This window comes from Choristoneura fumiferana, chromosome 22, assembly GCF_025370935.1.
Source record: "Choristoneura fumiferana chromosome 22, NRCan_CFum_1, whole genome shotgun sequence".
Lineage (NCBI taxonomy): Eukaryota > Metazoa > Arthropoda > Insecta > Lepidoptera > Tortricidae > Choristoneura > Choristoneura fumiferana.
In genome coordinates, this window is record NC_133493.1 from 6,960,584 (window position 1) to 6,984,742 (window position 24,159).

The 24,159-nt window shown below is 35.9% G+C and overlaps 1 protein-coding gene across 1 annotated transcript in view; it reads right to left on the reverse strand.

Moving 5' to 3' along the window:
* The window catches only part of LOC141440380 (protein Wnt-4-like), a 99,007-nt gene extending 76,782 nt beyond the window's left edge, over positions 1 to 22,225 (reverse strand). Inside the window, exon 1 of the mRNA XM_074104887.1 lies at positions 21,833 to 22,225. Within this exon, the coding sequence (XP_073960988.1) occupies positions 21,833 to 21,900 (68 nt within the window). The 5' untranslated portion in view covers positions 21,901 to 22,225. The remainder of the gene's footprint in view (positions 1 to 21,832) is intronic.
* Positions 22,226 to 24,159: the final 1,934 nt, after the last annotated feature.

Below are 24,159 nucleotides of genomic sequence, written 5' to 3' on the forward strand. Positions count from 1 at the left end.
AAAATAACACTTGCAAGAGGCCCCTAAAACGTTCAAAATATCCTTTCAAAATGTTTGACCGTGTGAAATACGCACGCAATCAAACGTAGGAATGTGGGCTTCAATCCCCCGTCATAAAGGTATAATATGGGGTTCGAGGCCGTGATTCAATGTAATTAAAGGATTCAATGAGTCTAGTGAAAACGAGGTTTTATTGTAAGGAAGTGGTGTGTTGAGTTTCACGCGGGATTTACGATTTTACAGTAAAACTTGTAATTTAAGATTTAAGGAACTTATGCTTTTGGATATATATCTCAAAATCGCCCTATCGTTTTATTGGATAGAACAAAGCTGATAGTATCAATTTATAATTTAAATAACACTTTATCATTTTAAGTAGTTAAATTGATGGTTAACCCGCTCTACTAAGTATGTATACTACGCTCAATGGTTGGTTGGAAGGGGTCTGTAGCATTTCAAAAATCGAAGTGTATAATATAATTACAGTATTTAAAGTAACATAGGAAATTTTCGCAATCAGCAAATCATCGTCATCCCAGCCAAATTATGTCCCACTTGTGGGCACAGGCCTTCTCTTAGAGTAAAAAGGACTTGGTCCGTACTTCGCACGGGAACTAATATTTTTTTTGTAATATCTAGGAAAGTACGGATGCTCTCTATGTGAGTTTAACTCGACCTTGTCCGTTTTCTTTACTAAAAACTGCCTCAGTCTACACAGGCCAATTACAGTTTGCGGTTTTGGTCAAACATAATTTTCTTCTTCATGTAATACTCACTAGGTTACTAAAGCTACGTTACTTAATGCAATCAGCGATGTCTAAGGGCTTTTACACACCACGTGTTTCAAACACGCCGTTGACGCGTCGACAAACGCGATACTCGTATGCACGCGAGTTGTAGTTATTCATTTAAATAACCTAACCAACAAAAAGTTGTAACCCCCCGACTTTGTCACTTCAAAGTCCAATATCTCAAAAATGGCTACACCGATTTTGATGAAACATGTCTAAGAACCATCGCTAGAAAACCTAATTTCAAATAAAAAACCGCATTGAAATCGGTCCACCCGTTTAATAGCTACGGTGCCACAGACAGACACACATAGCGGTCCAACTTATAACACCCCTCTTTTTGCGTCGGGGGTTAAAAAACTCATTTAAAAATTAGTCGCATATGAAGGTGCTGATCAACTTGAGCATTTACTTGTGATAATTATTCTAGCGAATGTTTGTTACAGATAAAAGCTCACAAAATGAACAAGTGCGAGTATTCTAGCGAGCATTCAAGCGAAACGACGGAAAAACTTCGAGCTTTTTGCCGAGCATCTGTCCAACAATTAAAAAAAAATCGCGCTCCGTTCGAAGCAATGTTTAGCTCTATGCTTGGCACTGCGGGGCTACTACGAAAATCGAAATTCGTGTCGTTCCGTCCCTCTGACTCTTATACTATTATATAATACGAGAGTGAGAGAGACGATACGAACAATTTTCGAATTTCGGAGTGAGCCTTCTGTTCAAAATTCCGTTAAACAAATTTAAAAACAGCGAGTGCTTAATAACAAGTGAATCCTCAAGTTTATCAGCACCTTAACTGAAGAATAAGCACTCAATTTATCTTAAATTATCTTCCAGACAATACTCATAATGTTTGCGTTTGCCGCTGTCTGTAAAGCATGGCCTTATCGCTGACCGCAGCAAAGCGGCGTTATTATCCGCGACCGCACCACACGCCTTGTATTCCATTTTCCTTTCATATCGCCATGAGAACTAAATTAAATAGATAATACACTATTTAAAATGTACATTTTGGTCGTTCAAAGAGAAAATGTCAAGCAAGTGACAATTTTTGTGTTGCTGATATTGAGTGTACAAAGAAGAACAATGAAAAATCTCTTATGGGAGAAAACTTGCAAGTGTCAAACATGAAGCCCGTTTACACCAACAAGAAAAATCGTGCAAGGCCGTAAAGCGAACGAGTGGATGCATTTTGGACGTTTTATTTCGCAAGTCTAAACTAGGCTTTAAATAGTAAATAACAGTTCCAAATAATAATAATATCTTATAATATCTTTGTCTTTAATGATAAAAAAATACGGCTAAGTTCTTATATTCCCCGTATGTCTCTAAATTGCACCCCAGGTTCTCAAGATAAAGGCTCAGCCTAGTTCGAGGACCGCCAGATATTTCTTTGTTGTATAATTTATGTCTAATGTTTTAAGCGAATAAATGATTATTATTATATTATAAATCCCTCGAGACTTAAGAGGATTTTTTTGTCCATTCTTTTGATTGGAGTAGGTTTGATTCCCAAACGAAACAAAGTTATTTTTAGAAAATCTCTAAATGCAGTATTACTGATATTTTTAATTTAAATCATATATAGTATCTGTAGTAAAATATCCTATCTGCAATTTCTATTCATGTCGCATTGTCTCGGGACGCCCTTTATATTAAATATAATGATGATTAGTCAGCTATTCTATTACTAAAGTTAATTTCAAAAGCAGTTATTTACTAAGAAAATTTGTGCAGGAAAAAGAAATGTTGTATGCTCAGTTTATTCCAGTCAAATAGAAAATACAAAGTTAGAAAACTTTTCTAAAAACACAAAGATGGTTTTAGAAGGTAAAACAAAGGGGATTTAGTCCAGTTAAACATAACAGTCTAATAAACTCCTTAGTAAAGTGTTTTCTTGGACTTGGCAAAGTAAACCCCTCTATTTATCGAAAGGGGTGAACTTTGTATGAAGACAAACTGAAAATATTGCCAGTAGAAACTTGGAAATGTTCGTATAATTCGAAATAAACGAATTGTAAAATTAACCAAATCGTTAGTAATGGCAAGTTTAATTTAAAAATACAACCTTAGAATTTTTTAAAGCAAACACTGAATCACGCTAACTCAACTATCACCACCACCACTGACGCGTTTCGAACTCAACCAGAGTTCATTCTCTGAGGAACACAACCGTTCACCATGCTACCAGATGTTAGATGTCATTAATATGGACCTCCGCAAAGTAACGGCTGATTCAATAAATTATGTATATTGCAGTGTTTGCTGCATAATAATAGAAAATTAATTTGATAAGCATAGATCGTTGGCGCATGAAATTGTATGCGTTTCCGATCCCCTAATGTTTTCACGGCTGTTACACTTTGACATAAATTTGAATGAAATATAATCCATTTCACATATTAAATGGTTACGCTCTTTAAACACGCCACCATACTACTCGTAGAGCTTTGGGTACTTTTAATTAGGTAAGTATTTATATTACCTATTAGTATTTGTATTAGTATTTGTATTTATTTGTATTATTATTAGGTATTTATTTGTAGTGGTTTGACCTATCGCCTCTCAAGCAGAGGGTCGTGGGTTCAAACCCCGGCTCGCACCTCTGAGTTTTTCCAAATCCATGTGCGGAATTACATTTGAAATTTACCACGAGCTTTGCGGTGAAGGAAAACATCGTGAGGAAACCTGCACAAACCTGCGAAGCAATTCAATGGTGCGTGTGAAGTTCCCAATCCGCACTGGGCCCGCGTGTGAACTATGACCCAAGCCCTCTTGTTATGAGAGGAGGCCTGTGCCCAGCAGTGGGACGTACCTATATTGGCTGGGATGAAGTATTTATATATTTCGTTAATTTGAAAAAGTTCTACTTTTTTTTTGTTTCAGATATAATCCTGCTGTAATATTGTTCTATTAATTGATAAATAAAAATAAGAAACTTTGAATGCGTGGAGCCCGGATGCTCATGAGTATTTCGGTTAGTTAAAAAAAATACCCATGATCCAGGGCTGGTGTATTGGCATCCAACCCAATTGTACCTTCAGAATAATGCTTAATAAATCCATAGACTTTAAAAATGAAAAGTCAGTACAATATACAAATTTACACGTGCTCAAAATTGAAAACATACAATGACAATAACTGTTTTATTTAATAAGTGTTAAAGAACTGGGTCTTCGCAATAAAATTTAAACAATTTCCTTCTGAAATTTGTTTTTTGTTGAACTTCAAACCGTTCAATGTCTTTCCGATGGCGATTGCGATCGCTTTTAGCAATTTTTTGATAACTGCCTTTTAAACATTATTAGCCAGTTGATGGTAATACGCCGTTGAATCCCAACTTGAAACAGTTTTATAAAAATAAACTCAAGATGGTGGAGGTCTTGTGCTAAGGTTCGAATCTAAATTATGATCTTTATTAGGTGGAAGGTTGTCATTTAATATTCTTTTGTGGATAAGGACATATCTAATGACATATTGGCTCATATTTTATTTAGATTGCGTATTAACTTTTTTCTGATTCTACCCCACAACAAAACTTTAACCTGTAGCGAAACCTACTAATATCATTTTAATAAAATAAAATAAAAAACTGTTTATTTCTCTGAAAATTATTTCTGTTTAAATTACATAGCTTTACTTCTAATCTTAATTTAGGTATTGAAGATTATTGGAGTTAAGGAGCTTTAATACAATTCGTTATTTTTTTTTATTATCATTATTAATTGTTAGTATTAACACAATATAATATTATTTATTAGCACAATAGGTAGAATAGACATTTGGTAGTTTATTTATTTAGTTAATATGCGAAAAGTTGTGTTTGTCCGTTTGTGCTTGTTACTCTTTTGATGCCGAGGACGCCAGTGTTAGAGTGCTATCCTTCTCCTCCCATGGGCACCATAAAAACTGGCTGAGCTATCCCTGAAGATGGGCAGCAGCGCCTTCTTGGCAGTCTTACCTCCTATAGTGCGCTCGACAACCCGTATGGCAAGCGTGCCGAGCACTGGCAACTTCTTCCCCCTCATTTTATTCATTCATCATTCATTCATTCACTCATTTTGACGACCGGATGGCTAAGTGGTTAGAGAACCTGACTACGAAGCTTGAGGTCCCGGGTTCGATTCCCGGCTGGGGCAGATATTTGTATGAATAATACGACTGCTTGTGCTCGGGTCTTGGATGTTTAATATGTATTTATCAATATAAGTATGTTTATCCGTTGCCTAGTATCCATAGTGCAAGATTTACTTAGTTTGGGACTAGGTCAATTGGTGTCAGTGTCCCATGATATTTATTTATTTATTTCACAGTAAATGCAGGCCGCTTCCAACCGAAGCAACTGGAGGTCTATGGCCTATGTTCAACAGTGGACGTCCTACGGCTGATATGATGATGATGATAATGCCGGATCTAGAGCCATTGCATGCTGCGTATTTCAAACGCATCGTCGACGCGTGTCTTAGAAACGCGCGTTGGCAGCGCGTTTTCTTACCATAAAGCAGCCATACAATTCACGTACGTACCGCGTTTTTAACCCCTGACGCAAAAAGAGAGGTGTTATGAGTTTGACCGCTATGTGTGTCTGTCTGTCTGTGGCACCGTAGCTCTTAAACGGATGGACCGATTTTAATGCAGTTTTTTTATTTGAAAGCAGGTTTTTAACGATGGTTCTTAAACATGTTTCTTCAAAATCGGATTAGCCGTTGAAGTGACAGTCGGGGTTTTTCCAACTTTTTGTTGGTTAGGTTATGTATCAATACATCTATATATCATCAATACAATATATATATATCAATACAAACGCGCGTCAACAAAAGGCCCGCATGATTTGCACAAGCGAAGCCGCGGGTAAAGGCTTGTTAACTTGAGTAGCAGAATTCACAGGAATCTTAACTTGATAAAAAGCGTATAAATTGACGTGATCACACTACAATGTCCATTCTCACGAGATTCCTGGAAACTGTAACCCGGTACCACCGAGGACAGGAAAACCAGGGCACGAGGTGTCATGATAGCGATTCCATGTATTTGGAAGCCGAGAGCTTAGTATTTTATTTCTTTCTTTTTATTTTTTTATGTCCCATACATCCATACTTACTTACTTACTAAGTGTGTTTTTATGTTTGTGTGTTTGTTCGTCTTTCACGCCGTAACGGAGTGACGGATCGACGTGATTTTTTTTATAGAGATAGTTTATGGGCCCGAGAGTGACATAGGCTACTTTTTATCCCGGAAAAATGCACAGTTCCCGTGGGAACAGCGCGCGATAACCGAATACCACGCGGGTGGAGCCGCGGGCAAAAGCTAGTACATACATAAAATCACGCCTCTTTCCCAAATGGGTAGGCTTTGAGAGACTACGTCCTTCCACTTGCTACGATTCTGGCATACAACTCTCGCTTCCTACATTCATCAATCTTTTCATGCATGCACGTCGGTTTAGAGTACTCCTGCCTGACCCGACCTATCTTCAGAACGGTTTTTTCTTTTTTTTTATGCCCCAAAACTCATAATACGAATTGGCATACTTATAACAGATTTGTTATAGCATAATTGTGCACTGAACTTGAACTGGGATGATAATAAAAAAGCGGCCAAGTGCGAGTCGCACTCGCCCATGAAGGGTTCCGTAGCAGCAAGTAACATAATATAAAAGTATCCTTTACTTTACGATTTATGACGTAAAAAAAACTACTTACTAGATCTCGTTCAAACCAATTTTCTTATTTTAGAAGTTATAGAGGGGGGGGGGACACATTTTACCACTTTGGAAGTGTCTCTCGCGCAAACTATTCAGTTAAGAAAAAAAAATAGTAACCTTAATATAGCTTCAGTTCTAAGTATGGGGAACCCCCAAAATTTATTGTTTTCTTTTTTCTATTTTTGTGTGAAAATCTTAATGCGGTTCACAGAATACATCTACTTACCATATTTCAACAGTATAGTTCTTATAGTTTCGGAAAAAAATGGCTGTGACATACGGACGGACAGACAGACAGACAGACATGACGAATCCATAAGGGTTCCGTTTTTTGCCATTTGGCTACGGAACCCTAAAAAGCATTACACTTATTTAGAGCATAATGAGTGCGAAATCATAGCGCACTTACAGCGATATTTTTGAGCGCTGTCATTTCGATTTTAACTCTTTGGCTGTTAGTAAAATACATAATGATGAATCATCACACAAATCCACCATTTCTAACGCACAATGTCATCTAATTACCAACTACACTTCAAACTCCCATCTCGCCAGCCATCCGTCACTGCCCCCTCATTATCAACGCAGGCGCAGCGCATGCAAATACGACCCCCGGCTATGAAATATACGGCCGATAAATAAACACGCCGAAAGGGGTGAAATTAAATATTCATATGGGGTTAGGGGTGGGGTGGCTGACATTGTGACGTTTGTCGATGATTTTGCGCTGGGGTGTTAGTGTCTAAACATCGCGAAGATAATATGCGACTGAAGTTTCGCGGCATATTTTACATCCCGACGTTTTCAGCTGATATGACGCACATTAAGCACGAAAATTACGGGACATAAATTTGACGTGATTACGTCTGCAATGCTATTTCAATACTAGCAGTATATATACAGAAATTACGGCACTTTTAGCGCGATCAGTGACTTTGGTTTATATACGACCGAAATTTTTGTTCATTCACTTACGGTTTAGGTTCTAGAAAATATTTTCGGTCGTATAGTGTTTAAATTTCTCTTGCAAAGTTGTGAAAACGTCTATAATATTTATAGATTAGCTGTGGTGAAAGTATGATGTATTATTTCCTTGTATACTCTTATCGTCCTAGTTTATTTCCCGCCACTGTTTACGTTGGGATGGAAATCTCTCCCTATTGATAAGCTCCGTGAAAGATACTGGCCAGCCACTTTATTAGTTTTCTAAATATAAAACCGGTTTAAAAAGTGTAGAGTAAAGAGGGTACCCGGATTTTGGGGGCTAATTTAATACATGTATTCAAGTTAAGCATGATAATAATACAATTGTTTAATTTTCAGATAAATTAGCAAATTATGACAAGTATGTATATATTATTTCATAACATATAGGTACATAACCAATTTTTTATAGTGTATCTGAATTTCCTAATCCGCAGTGGCCTCATGGGAACTACAGTCCAAGCTTTCTCCTTCTGACAGGGGACTGTGACTGAACGTAGGTATATAGGCCGAAATGATGATGATGCAATGCAACAAAATGAGTAAGCGTTAGGTATAATTTTTATTTTTTATTGGGCTCATAATATTATTCAAGTCATTAGTAAACAATTATTACAATATTCCACAAATTAAGATGCCCTCTAATTTTTTATCCTCTGTTCTGTTAACAAATTCCAAAAAAACACAGATCTTATCTACTACTATTAATGTTTCTTTAATGAAATTACCAATGATCTTTGTTATTAACCCAATATCTTTAATAAGAGAGCGTTAAAAACTCATCACGCTCATCGAAATTAAAAAATACCGATATCGATAAACTCTGACTAATGTCCCATCCCTATGACAGTCCAATATCGTAATAGGCAGGCTAAAGAGTGAGGCGACTTGTATAACATCACCAAATTAGCCAAACGATATGCACTCGCCCTAGACCGTAGGGTTGGCAATGCAAAAATTGTTATTTTAGTGGCACGTGACTTACACTGAGTAAACGAGATTAGAGTTGCTCATGCTATGTGGTTGAGTGGTTGGTTATTGTAAGTGTAGTTTACATAATGGGAGATTCTGTAAGTGAACTTTTCACCGAGATGCAAACATTGTTTTATTTCTAGAATATGTCAAATTTAAATGAATGCTACTACTAAATTAATGAATATGTATGTATTTGAATATTTCTACATGAGTAGCTTTTCTCTTTGGTACTTTATTACAAAGGCTTGTCGACATCTGCGTAGAGTTAGTAGTTTATTTGCTAAAATTTCAATAATTTTGTTAGTTTCCTGGGTAAAACATATTATTCTGTTTAGTCCGTCACTTAGATTACGAGCAAATATATTTTTGCTTTTGTCAATCAAATAAAGAATTAGAAATATGACTAAAAAATTTCGCACGGTGTAACGTCACGCGGAACTTTATGTGGCTATACCTTCACCATTTTTTGCTTAATTGTCAAAAGAACATATATTTTCACACGGACAAACAACATTTTCTGATTATCTAACTATTATATCCATTTAGTACAGCGGGGCCACTCCGAAATTCGAAAATCGATGTTCGTGTCGTTCCGTCCCTCTGACACTTATACTATTTAATACGAAAGGACGGTACGATATGAACTTCGATTTTCGATTTTCGAAGTAGGCCCTCAGGTGATTGTCGTATACGTTGCATCGCGCTGTGACGTTACTATTAAGTATTTGTCATCTGTTTTCTATTCAAATAGAATTTTAATCTTTTTTATCAAACCTTAAACATCTGTGCCAACGGTGCCAACCCTGATATCAGCAAAATGTAAATGTTTTGTGACGCCTTTATAAATGATTTTATCCCGGCGTATTTTGTGTGAAATATTGTGTTAGAAAATTGAATTGCACGCAATCTGTACGAGAGCATGTGTGCCGCCGGCTTTATAATGAAAAATTTAGAACGGTTTGGGTAAAAGGACGTGGTCTAGTGACTTATGTTGTGGACTGGTAAACTCGAGGCTTATGATTCAAATCTCAGAATAATAATTTGCTTTTTGTGAGTTATGGAATAAATAAATAAATCAAATGAAACTAACATTGACTGGTTACAAAAAAACTACCTACACTTACTTGAATTTACTCGTAACAAATTACTTATAGTTTTAAAATACCTAATAATGTATGTATGTTAATACTTTATTGTACATAAAACACAAAAATAATACAAAAATAAAAAACAACAAAACAAAAGAATAATAATGGACGAAATGCATAATGTTTATTTGATATAACGCAATTTTCTCAAAATTGACTTTATATTGCAATTGTAAAAATATAAACGTAACCGAACATAAACCGCTCTGTAATACTGGATCTAAAAAGCTAGTCATGTTAGTAGTTTGTATTTTGACACGCTTCTCATAATAGCACAGTACTTGGACGACCGAGCTTTGCTTAGGCTAAAACTCGATAACGCGTAATTTCCCAGAGATAAGACCAAGCTAGATCGTTTCTCCCCAAAACCCCCCACATACTAAATTCATCGAAATCGTTAGAACCGTTTCTGAGCTCCCCGAAACAAATATATAAATAAATACATATACAACTATAGCTTAAGAATAGCTGTACAGTTTTATTTCATTTGATTTTGTATTTTTTTTGTTTTTTTATTTGAATTGAAATTGGCATGTAATGTACTTTCCTATATGAATAAAAAAATTGATTGGTTAATATAGAATTGCTTGTTTAGAGATTATATTTTAACGTCAGTGTTTGAGCCAACAATAACGTCACCAGCAACAATATCTGACACAGCAAAACGAGCATAATCTCCTTCGATTATTAGAATTTGAAACGTAATTTCAGTTAGTATTTTGTAAATCTGTATAAAAAAATATACCTCGTTGAGTTTCTTGCGGGATTCTTCTCAATAGAGGTTTTTCCGAACCGGTGGTAGTTTTTTTTTGGCATCCATAAGTGCTTGTTATAGCCTAAATTGAATAAAGATATTTTGACTTTGACTTTGAGTAAAAGTTGACATTTGCTTTGACGTATGTCCTAAATTTAGGACGTTGGGCTTTAGGAGGAAATATATATATCGTCGCTTGAAAGAAAAAATTGACTAAGCGACATTTTTTTAAGGTAGTGAGTTATATACATATTTTGAATCAAAAAAAAATACTGATTCCAAACATGTATATAACTCACTACCTTAAAAAAATGTCGCTTAGTCAATTTCTTCTTTCAAGCGTCGATACATATTTGATACGACTTTACATATTTCTATGATCAGTAGGACGTGTCAGATATTTTTGCACGCTCCGCTGTGGCAGATATTAATGCAGGTAACTGTACCTTATTTTAAGCAATACAACAAAACAAGAAGCTCAAATATTACTTACAACACCTTGGATGACATTTCCTGGTGCCATTTCAACTTTTGCTAATACTATAAAATACATTTGTCAAAATAATGTTCCTGTCAGTAACCCTTTACACTTACACATGTTACCCCTTTATACGAATATTGTGAATGCATTATTAAATAGGGAGAGATTGGTACAACACTGGCCGAGTACTCAAAATGGATACAGTCACAGTATATACCCCGCAGGTAATCTGCAAACAAAGCGTCTAATTTATTTTGTAATAAGACGAACACGTAATGTCCATACATTTGAGAAATTAAAAGATCCTGAGCAAAAAACTTGCTTGCAGCGCCACAACGTCTCGACCACGAGGTCTCCACAAGGAGACTCCGATCTTTATATGTCTCGACACTGCTCGGTAGACCGCTTCTTAGAATGAAAGGATTTGGACTGTAATTACCACGCGGGGCTAGTGCGAATCTGGAACTTTACATACACCTTTGAATTGAGTAGCGAGTGTACAATGGATTCTTCACGATGTTTTCGTTCCCGTAAATCTCGTGGTAAATTTGTAACGAAATTTCGCGTATGAAAAAATCAAAAACCTGATTCCCTAAAAAAAAAAACAAGTCTTGTATTTTTTTTGCCCAAGTCAGGTTCCTTATTTTTTTTTGTTTTTTTTTATTGTACGATTTTGTAATGCAAGTGAAAATTCGCTGCGTTATTCGTGGATAACCTACGGGACCATACTGTGTCCTGTTATACAGTCTTCACTTAATAAGTTGTGAGGTTGTGACATTCACATTTCACGATTTAGTTCTCAGTACATTGTGGCGCCTCTGTTGAGTCTGCGTGCATGCTTTATGTCATGTGTCAGACTAAATATGGCAGCTAATAATGCTGCGTTTGTATTGCTTTACCAGTTTTCGTAAAACGATGTGACTCAAGGGTTATGGTTTTGATTTTTTGCTTTGTTGAACGCCAATGCTTATTTAACACAGAGGTAATATTTCGTTTATGGTTATTATACAGCATGTCCCACAACTATGCCACGAAAAACATTATTTTGATTAAAAAATAATTTAAACTGCATTCAAAGCGAACGAATCCGCCAAATGGTAATAAACACGCAAAATTTAGCGATACCAAACAAAAAGCTTAATCATAAGGATTATTTTTATTTTCCGGATAACACAGCCTCTTTAAAAAAAGGGAAACCATGAAAATTTACATTTATCTGCAATCACAGGAAAATTAATACGACAGTTTTTTTTACGAGGGGGTCGATTCCTAGTTCAGATAGAGGTTTATTCAAAAATCTTTGAATGCAGTTTAAATGGTTTTTAAAATCAAGATGACACGTTCCTTCAATAATATCTTCTATTTAAAATATTTAAGATACTTTTCCTCTATGTGGCATAGCCATGGGACACCCTGTATTATCTACACTTTGAACCTATTCTTATAAAACCCATTGATACAAGTATATGTTTTGTACAATAAAGAGCTACAATACAATACAAGTCCTAAATTTTAAACGGATATCCCACCTATGCAAATGGATCAAAATTTACTTAGGTACCTATAAGATTTGAAGCAAACAAACTACACATAAATTAAATTAAACAAAAATCTTGTAAAAATGGTCAAATTATAAATAATAAAACACACTGTAACCTGCAATACAGACGTTCGGTTTGTTTAATTAAAACTTACCCAGCATATCACACGATCTATACAAAACTAAAACCTTAGAACTTGTGCATATTGATCATTATCTCATTCTATTCAATTTGGACCTTTAATTTATTTGGCCGAACAATGAATGGTGTTAAACATAATTAGCATCGAGTGATTGATGGTTTCCTGTGTGAATTAGATGTTTCATTTGGTTAATTGTATTTAAGAAATAGGTAATTTGTTTTCTTTGAAAATAATTAATAGTTTAAAAAACTAAACGCAACCTATCTTCAGCAGACCATGAAGACTCAAAGATCTAAAGCAAAATGAGAGAACTGAATCACGTACCTGAAGAACCTTTGTGCTACCAATGACACTGACACTGCCATTTTACATCATGGAATGGAAGTACATATTATATGTACTTTTGTAATAAGAAATATGCATTTATTCCCGGCCACGTGCTCCCTCATAATAGATTACAAGGACCTCTATCGAAGCTAAAAATGGTGCAATCCAGTTCTTTTGCAATATGTGTAAAAAAATTAACATAAGATAAGATGTGGACATACTTACTACAGAAATGCTATTACTGTATTCATGAGTTTCTTTCTGAGACATAATATTGTTTTTACTAACTTAATTAAATAACATTTTAGGACGTATTGATTATTAATTATTATTTTGTTGAGTTATAATAATTAATAATTAAATTCAAAAATAAAAAAATACCTAAATAAAAAGTCATCAAATAAAAATCATCGATTAAATTACTAATTAGTTACTAATATATTTTTTTTTTAAATAGGCAATAAATATTTAAATCTTAGTTAATGTCATTACTGTGCCATCAGGGTTTATGTTTCGAGTTTTTCATACTTTTTAAAATCTTTTTAAGAACACAACATGACATATTTGTATTTGTAATGTAATAAAGCAACGTAAACAAAAAAAATGTATTTGTAATGTCATATTGATATTTCATACGTTAAATTGATTATGAAAATGCTCCACCTTAGTACGTGATTCAATTTCCTCGACTGTACGGTCGGACACTAGTTTTTGCTAACGCGAAACGCACTAAAGCTCAACTTAGTCTGAAAGTCACGGTAGGTATATCCTCTTGGTGAAAGCTAAAGTCCATAAAACGGTTCCCCTGACAATGCCGTCCCATAACCTGCTAAACTGATAGCCCCAGACGGTCACTTTACAAAATTGGTTGTAATGTATGAAAATCCGATGGATTCAGTTTTACTTTCCATTACTGGGATTTTATTTAACCGAGTCTGGGTTTAATTTAAAAATATGAGTGTACTGAAAAAGTGAGTATTTTTTTGTAAATCAACGATTTTTCTATTACTATATTGAGAAACTATAATAACTATCAAGACTATGAAACACTAAAAAGGCGTCCATGTCTTATAATGTTTCCGTTAACTAACCGAGCAAAATTGAGCTATCAAAGAAATTAAAATGTTGACTGTTTGAATGTTTGTTGGAGTCCGCGTGACCACCATCACTTCTGCTTGTCCAAACAACATACTACAACATAACCAAAACGTTATACTTCATTCGAATTAATTAGGAACTATCGAATCAACTAAGTCGTGACGGACAGACTGAGGAACCTTACCATTACAAACGTCATAGTGACATCGCATTGCCTGACAAGGAAAGTCACAAAGTGTCATAACGCTTAAGGTACCATTTAGTATTTATTGGAGACCGAAGGCTGTTCGCGGGAGCGCGGGACCCACAATTTAGTATGAACTTAATAGCGCAACGCGGTCGGTCGGTTGCATTCGATAATGCGTCACATTCAGGGAGCGAAACTTTGATGCCGGTGACAGCCGTATGACGTCAAGCTTCATACAGAGTGTTTTTATCTAGATTATAGATAATCACTAACAACGTATTAGCCTCTTTAGTTTACCGATATTTTATTGACATTTGAGACGGCCAGTACTTATTTATAAAAACACCCTATATGTCAATTTGCGTCATAATCGTAATGACATCGCCGGCATCAAAGTTTCGCTACCTGTTCATATTAGCCCCTACTGCCCCCTACTGAGCAGCGAGTCGCGCAACCCGGCAGCGAGTTGCGGTCGTGGTCGCAAGTCGCGGTCGTCAACGTCGTAATATGTACTACGCTTATCTACTGTGAGAACGTTCTAACGTGGGTCCGGAATCAAAATGTCTAAAAAAAACTACCACCGGTTCGGAAAAACCTCTGTTGAGAAGAATCCGGCAAGAAACTCAACGAGCATATTAAAAAAAAAATTAAACAGATTTACAATTATTATTAAATGATATCTATAGAGCTAGGAATATCTAGTCGATCTGCCGTGTTGTTTCTCAGGCACATCGTGATATGCCTCGCCAACTTTTAGGCCTAAGAATTTCGTGATCTGGCGGGTTTTACGATCGGCCGCCGACATATATATTTTATTATATATTACAACTTATCTGATAGGAGTTGTCGCTTGAATTGTAGACATTGTAGTTGAGTTCTCTACGTCATACATATGAAATATAGTTTTAAGGATTTGTACGAGTATTATTATTCGATAATTACCGTTGCATTGAGACAACTTGAGGGTGATGGATAGCAAATCATCTCAAGCAAAATCTCTCAATTTGTAACCGTGGCAATTTTGCTCAGTGTTTGTGTTATTTTATTATAAGCAGCATTCGCTAATATTAAATGATATTGTCCCAGATAACTCGCATCTTAAATCGAATTTCTTCTTAGGAGCAACGGACAATATCATTTAATATGAGTGAGTCTCACGGTAGTTTCATGTTCAAAATTCCAAATCTTTACGGAGAGATATGGCAAAACAATGCATTCGCTAAGTCAAGAGCTGTAAATTTTCAATCACGTGGGCGAATATGCTTTTGTTTTTCTGCCCATCATTTTGAAACAAAAACAAGTAAAAGCCTAATCGAAGGCAGATCATTAAATGTCGCTAATGAGACAATGTCCCAAATAAGGGGATTTGCAATTTAGGAGCTGCGGCTATTGGCGCATAAATCCTATACTGGATTGCTTGTAGGTGGACACAGTGGCCATAATATGAACAGATAGAAATAGCGGAGATCGCCTGTAAAATGAATAGATATATACTTAATCTTACGCGCAGTCAGTTTTATTTTAATATGCATTACCTTAAAGTGCCGCTTGAATCCATATAAAAACGTCTAAGCCAGTTTTTCCCAAAGTCATTCGTACTGGGCCCTAGGTATACTTCGAAGTGTGAAATTCCGACTTCGTATCTTGCCATCCCGGTGACGCTAATATTATTTAATACGAGAGAGAGAGGGACGGTGCTATACGTCGATTTTAGAATTTCGTAGTAGCCCCCCTGTACTCGTCGTACCTACTTTCGGGGCCCAGTGAATTACATTCTGTTTCAGCTACCTCACGATATAGGTATTAAATGATTTTTTTTTAAATATTAAAAATATGATTACAAAATAATCCACAAATAAAGTTTATAATTATTCTGTAAAGAAACATAGATAATTGATGAAATTTACTAAAAGCTAAAAAGGTAGGTACCAGGTACCATTCATTAAACCACTCTCCTTATCACTCTAGTTCATTGAAACAAAAAAAAACATTACGTATTAAGTATGTACCTACCTATAATAAAACTGTTAAACTTAGAAAATCTTAGTTGAATACAGCTAAGTATTTTAGTAATTGAGGCTTACGAACTGTTTGGATAATGTTCACTGCGAAAAAGGTGAAGGGACAGTATGCCACGATAATTACAATATACTTTTGGATATGCGCAGGCGACAGAGAGAAACAAAGAGTTTTGTATTACTATTTTTATAGTTCCGTACCTGAAACGTCCAAACGGAACCTATTGCTGTGACTCACGTGTCGTCCGTCTGTCTGCCCGTCTGTCACACAATATTTAAGGGAAACAGTTAGAACTACACAGTCTCAATTTTGTCAAAAAAATCAACTATGTTTTAGAGGAGCCCGCCAACAGTTAAAGGGGGGGGGGCATTGTCCTATCTCATTGAGGGGAGTATCGTTGTTTAGAGCTCAATGAGTAAAGAAAAACTGTATTTTTGTTTTAAAAATAATTGGAAAAGAAACAAATGAGAAGCCATTACGTATATTTTACCAACAAATACCACAGATAAATTATATTGATAACACCACGATAACACAGATATTTTCTTTGAAATTCCAGTTCAAAAACGTCTTTTACATTTTGAAAGTCAATCTTTTACAGTTCCAAATCCAAATCCTTTCATCTTTACAGTTTTTTTTATTTATTTAGTCAGCTATAGCATAGGCAACTCTACCTCCATGTTTACAAAAGAGGCTAACAAAGCAAAAGTTATTTTGTGCCAGTGCTAGCCGCGGCTATAAATAATTTTAAGTGCTGCGTACTGGCCAGGTCTCGTAAGGAGAGTTGGTGACGAAAAATTACTAATCTATACATATAGACGAGTGATCAGATCACTAAAAGGAAGAGTGGTGACTACAAGGTATCTTACAAAACGCTATTTAGTACCTCCTTTGTCACAGAACACTTTGAACCATAGTAAAATAGAACAAGTATGCACACTCCGACCCTTTAGGAGACTTAACTGCCTACTCCGGCGCGGACGCTTAGGGTTGTCGATGTCTATTTTAGATTAAATATTGTTTATATAGGTAGGCAGGTATTTATTATTATTTTTATGTGTCCTTGCACAAAACTATCACACTACACTTGTATACTACTAATTTACAACTATACCTAATACGAAAAATAAGTAAGTATGAGTACGCGAACGTAAAAGGTGATCATCTCGCGAAGCGAGCGCAAGACGAGCGAGCTAAAATAGAAAAGTACGGCACCGACGGCAGCGCAGGCTTGACTAAAGAAAACTTACTTAATCCTCCTTAAATTATCAGTGTGTGCGTGCGGCGGGTGCGTGCGTACCGGCGCCAACCGGCGCGCACACATTTAAGCCGCGCGATGTACTTTTGTTCGTAGTGAACCTACTTGTTCTCTTTTACTATGCTTTGAACAGTGACCCATCGGCACATTTGTCGACCACATAATAAATCCTGAAGAACATTTACAGCTGTTTTCAGTTAAAGTAACCGAATTATAACATGCTTACGATTAAATTTAAGACGCTTTGATAGATAGATATCAATCAATAAAAGACTGATCTACTGACCGACTGACAACGTAAAGCCTAAGCCACTGGGAGTTAGAGACTTAAAATTTGGCAAACATTTTCCTTGAGATGAGAGTCATAGAGTTATACTAAGGATTGATTTAACTAATCTCCCACGGGATACAGAGCCAAGAGAGCTTGGGATATGGGAGCGAAGCCACGGGATAAAGCTAGTCGCGAATAAAAAGGATAAGGTTTCAAAACTTACAAATTATATTTTCTACATGATTTCAGGTAACTTCGAGCTAAATTAAAACTTTTTAGGTACCTACAAGGTTTGAGCTTGTGTTGGTGATTCAGTCAGTCAAAATTTAAGATCTTTTAAAACCGAAAAAAATTCCGAACCCACATCTCTGGTGAGTAGTTCGAACCCCGTCAGCAATCTGAAAAACTTTTTCGTTTTCAAATAACTTAGATTTCGTTGAGCAATGCAATGCATGCATGTCAGAAGTTCACTTTTTGTATTTTTGGTTTCAACTCAGTGTGACACAATCGCTTTATTCCCTCAGAATGCGCGATTTTTTAGAGTTTTTAAAGTTTTGTAATTAAGTTTAGCTGTATGTAACCTAGTAAACCTTTACCTCAACGCTATTACTTATTACTGAGGTAAAAGTAGGTGCGCACACGTTGTAAATACTTGCATTTCCTGTTTTGTAATATAATTAAAGCTATATAGTATTTATAAATATAAGACATGTTGGTTGATACACAGTCTGTAGAGTTTTAATCGAATACGTAAACTTAATTAATTAGTATTCTGAAAAAAGTAAGAAATTACTAGGGTATGATGAGCAAAAGTTTGTATTCTATTGCAGGATCAAAACAAACAGTAATGTCGCTACGATTAGTTACATTATTTTTTTTGCTAAATTTTTCCCCTTTATTACCCCTACAAATTCCCGTCTGGCGAAATTTCAGACCAGTCCCTATGGGTTTTTAAGAGGCAACTACATTATGGAAGACAGCGAAGGTAGACCCTCTCGATGATGAGGATGACCCGACCGATTTCAACCATGGCGATCATTTCGACTCTTAATTATGTACATACTAGCTTTTGGCCGCGGCTTCGCCCGCGTGGAATTCGGTTATAGCGCGCTGTTCCCTCGGGAACTGTGCATTTCTCCGGGATAAAAAGTAGACTATGTCACTTTCTGGCCCATAAACTATCTCCATGCCAAAACTCCCGTCGATCCATCGCTCCGTTTTGACGTGACAGACGGACAAAAATACAAACATACAAACACATAAACACACACACTTTCGCATTTATAATATTAGTATGGATTTGATTGGCGCTCATGCGCTCTAAGATACTGACGTGCGTTCACAGCTAAGATCTATGTAAGCCATCTTAGACCCTCTTAAAGGTGGACTGATTCCTGGTGAAGATCACAGGAGTTCGATGGATGCGGATCCAGAATCGGTCATTGTGGTGTTCTCTGAGGGAGGCTTATGTCCAGCAGTAGACTTCTTTAGGTGGATGATGAATTTCTATCCTTGAGAGATCCATTATTAGAAAATTATCCAAATGTAGGGATCTAGATAAATACGACTTTGTCCTGTTCGGTGTTAAGACCTTTGGTCCGTGGGGTCCAAGCGCATTGAATCTTTAAATATAAAGGAATAACTTAGAGCTTAGTAGACGTCACAGGGAGCCGAAGAGCTAGCAGCTTCCTCGGACAAAGAATTAGCGTAGCTTTTCAAAGAGGGAGTCCTGCCAGCATCTTCGGAACCTGGCTGAAGGGGGCTGGTACTTTAGGAAGAGACAAATCTAAATTTAGTAATACCTAAACAATATTCATTGTGTTCTAACATAAGTTTTTAGACTTTGTAATACTTAACCTAACCTTGTGGACTTTTTCTGAAAGAAATAATTTCAATTACACCTACTGTCCGGTACTTAATAAAGTAGCAGCGGGGCTACTACGGAATTCGAAACTCGAAGTCCGTGTCTGTCGGTCCCTCTGACACTTGTACTATTTAATACGAGAGCGAGAGGGACGAGTTTCGAGTATCGTAGTAGCCCTACTGAGCTTGAAACACCAATTTTGTATGACGAATTAAAAAACTAAAAATAATTTTAATAGAAGCAAGGTATATAGCGTCTTTCGCCCATAAAGCCCTCTACACATTACATCGTATCATGCTATGACCGTAATAGGAACGTGTCAGACGGAATGTCAAACGCATACATGACACGCGACGGCGACGGTTGGTTACCGAAACGTGCTAGTTGGGCATAGTCTCGTACTTTTCGATACAAAGAAAATATTTTTGCCCGAAACGTGTAATGTTGCATGACAATTTAAATTTCACCAAAAAGTTACTAGCATACATTTAAGCAACAGCGGATATAATAAAGTTTCAGTTAAACCTGATTCATTACACGGCTGGCGTCAAAATTCCGACCAAACCCGTACAGATCGGATCTATGAATTAGCATCGAAATTGGTCTAGCTTTAGTTAATCTGGTGCAAACACCGCGTTTTACTTGCTTAGTCCAAAGCCGGTTAGAAACGCATTATACGAGTTGTTTTAAAATTCGTCATCATCATCATCATCATATCAGCCGATGCAGGACTTAGGCCTCTCCCATACATGGGCCATATTTGTATCATTTTATTTTAAAATTAATTCGGAACAATTCAAGTACTTTATTGAATCAGGCGTTACTTTGCGGAGGTCCATATCAATAAAATATTAACAAATACTTTGCTCGCCTACGACATTACGATAGTCTATGCAACAATTTTATGTTTTTACAGCTACCTACTCCACATCCACACTGTAAGAATACACAAATCACACAAAGCCAACTACTGTGATGTTGTGAGGATGAACTCTGGTTGAGTTCGAAACGCATCAGCGTAGTGTGGTGGTTTATCTGTGTTCTTACAGTGGAGGCGGAGGAGCTGCATGAATACATATTGGATACATAGATATACTAGCTACGTAAGATCGCGGGGGAGCAAAATAATTGTTTATAAATAGTATACTGGAATATTTATACAGGTTTCTTTGATTGAATACATAATAATATGTATAGGTGTTGAATTAAATATTTAAATATTGCTTCGCTACGAAGCGTGTACCACAACTACAATTGTGCGACATCCTTCTCTTCCACGTAAAACAATATATGCCACACTGGCCCATAATTATCACAAACACCACACAAAATTCTGGCGCGTTTCAAACTCTACTAGTTCATTGTCAAGAAACGAAGAAACTGTCATATTGACATTACACATACGTCTGCCAAAGAAATCATAGCAAAATTGATTATGAAAATGTTCCAACAAGTTACGCGATTCAGTTTAGGTTTAGGTCAGGCACTCAGTTTCGTCTGTACTTACATACATAATTCATGTTTAAGGGAAGTTATAATCCGTCGCGACAAAATAGTGAGAAGACATATGAACGACGAAATGTATCTGATTTCGTTGACTGTACATTAGTTAACTGTAGAGTTGTAGAGTTAGTTTTTGGTTTGCCGTTTTAACTTTGAGCAAGTAGAGTTAAAGGAAAAACATACTGTTTTAAAATTGTTGAAAAAAAGTAAATAGTAATTTTTACCTTTATTTGAAATTTAAACTTGAATATATAAATAAGATTATGATAGATGTAGTGCGAGTCGAAAACTTAGGTTTAAGTTAATTTTGTTTATTTTCCAAGCAACTCCGTTGCAACCAAAACGCAAACAAAATTAATTGAAAACGTGAGTCCGTCTTAACAATTATGCACAATAATGACCATAAGAACAATAATGAAGAAACAACATTATTTTACAGAGCAGTAAATAAGTACCTCCTATTCGTTGTCCATAAAGTTTATGAGTTAAAGCTTTACGCCGCGTGTCAATACATAAAGCCGCATATTATATTTCATTCAACAGCAAAGTAAACAAATACCTTTGTAAAATTTCACTTCTGCGCGTATTTTTCCCTGCAAATAAAACCAACCGCAAAGAAAGAAATAAGTTCAAGTAAAGAGTAATAAATGACATCTATTTTAAACCGTGAGACTTACTGGCCAGTGCTTTTAAATAAACATCGTTTTGTACTCTATGGTCAACTGGCTCAAGAATACAACCCTTTTAATTTTTTTTCTTTTTCTTAACTTATGGCTACTCACCACCAGTTGGCTTGCACTGCCTGTGCTAATAATAGAAGAAAGCTCAGCACTTTCCAAAATAGCTCCATTGTACGACGAAGTTAAAATCCTCCTCCGAATCAGTCAAACACTTCACAAGAACACCGCAAAATCCAACAAAACACTAACTTAAATTCAAAACATAACCGTAACAACACATAAACGTAAAGCACACAAACGATAACATAACAATGTAATCACTAAAACATTTTTTAGAAAAAAAAAACTTTTCAAAAAAACTTTTTTAAAAGTTGGCACACTCTTAATTCGGATGTGATCTCGAAAAACCGGCCAGCCTCTAAACAAAAGACGATCGTACGTTTCGAATCCGAAAGAATGTTTGATAGTTTGGTCGGGCGTTCGGCGTGCGACCCGCGCGCTAGCAGCTACACAACCAGACTGGCTGGCTTTAAAGCCGAACGTAAGTATTCCATAGGATTCGCAGTAAGTAAGGGGAAGGGTCGTATCGGAGGGCGAGTGCAACTGCAAGCCCTTACCACGACCACCGTGAAATGTCAGCGGAATCACAACCAAAATGTCAAGGGAATGAAGTCCATGAGAATGGTAGGGGATAAAAAATATTTATGAACGCATCAATTGTAAGATTTGCGAGCTTAAGACCGAACGAAGGTAAGTAAATGCGCAAAATTATGGCTGGCTTGTTTATAAATTGATTTTCTTGAAAGGTTCGCTCATAATGTCCACGTTAACGCTGTGTGATTATATTTATTGACAGTAGGAACGTTATTCTTGTTAAATATACTTAATATTGGATTGAGTCCGACCGTTATGGTCATGGTTGTAATTTGGTGGCGACTACTATAATAGCGACAATATCTTTTGTCGACTCACAGTTTACCTCGTAGCCGAGACCACTTTCTTGTCTCCTCCAGCGAGCTTAATATAAAGTAAGACCATAATAATATATGTATACCCAATCCCAAGTCAATGCGATCACTAAAAGTGGGATTACTTGCAAGATTCGAACGTTGGATGAAACCTTGGAATAAAAAGTTTTTGCAAAAAACAAATGAAATACTTACAACATTTTTACTGAATGTAAAGTTTGTTGGCTCTACTTTCTTCCATTGTCACCAAAACTACATGTTCTTACCAAGTACAAATCCATGCAATTAACCGTTGAAGAGTTCCCTCCTGTGGATATTATCCTAACCGACCACCAGAGTTTCACTTCCAGATTATTTTATCGTCACTGGGTCACCGAATGGTAAAAAATACCCATAAATTTGCAATTCCGATCGAAAGGGGAAAGGGATATCATAATGTTTTTTTTTTCAAATATCATAACATCTCAAATAACAGAAAAACCATGTTTTTTTTTTTTAAATAATAAAGAGTCTTTTTTACCATTTGGTGGGATCGATTCCCGGTATAGATTCTTTTTAGAATCATTAAATATTTAAGATACTTTTATGATACACGTGGCATAGCCGTGAGACATCATGTAAGTACATATTTTTTGGATTTTTCAGCAAAGTATTAAAAACACAGGGTTTCTTTTTCAAATTATATCTTTTTTTTAAATCATTACATATTTTATATTTTGTTTAAAATACCTCGATGACGCAACACTACAAGTATCCTAATGAAATAATGGTACAAAACAATTCAAATGTAGTTTACTTTAGATTGGAGATGATCGTGCCAATTGAAACTATTCCGCTATTTGCCAGTCTATTGAACTTTAAATTTTATTCTTGATTACTTTGACATGTTTGACCTGATTATTCTTCATTCCAGATAACGATGGTCAAATTTTGTATGAGGATGCTGGTATTGAATAGAACGTGTTGATTAGGGTATTCCTAACCTATTTACAAAGCCTCGTGCCAAACGTCACAGTATTAAGTAATATTTTGCTTTTATTTTCACCTAATGACATTACATTTACATTATTAGAACATTCCTGAAAACTCTAGCCATTGTTCGGAAAGTAGAGACATGTTGTATCTAACCTTCAACGATATTCTGTCGTGTATTCAAAAAGTTTTGCTAAAAGTAAAAAAACATGCTTTTTTGCTAACTGCACCTTGCATTGTCATTATCCAACTTACATATTATATTTCAAGTCAATTTGACCACTAGAACTTGCAAGATTTGAAGCAAACAAAAACATATATATGATGTGAAGTTTTTAAAAAAAGCTTGTAAAATTTACTTGTGTCCTGAATTGTGATGTCTTTGATATTTTCACATTATATTAACTAGTAAATTTTAGATAGCTTTTGTCTTTTTTTCGCAGCGCTTAAGATTTTCGATTGGTTCGGTTCGGTTTCCGTGGTGGTCTA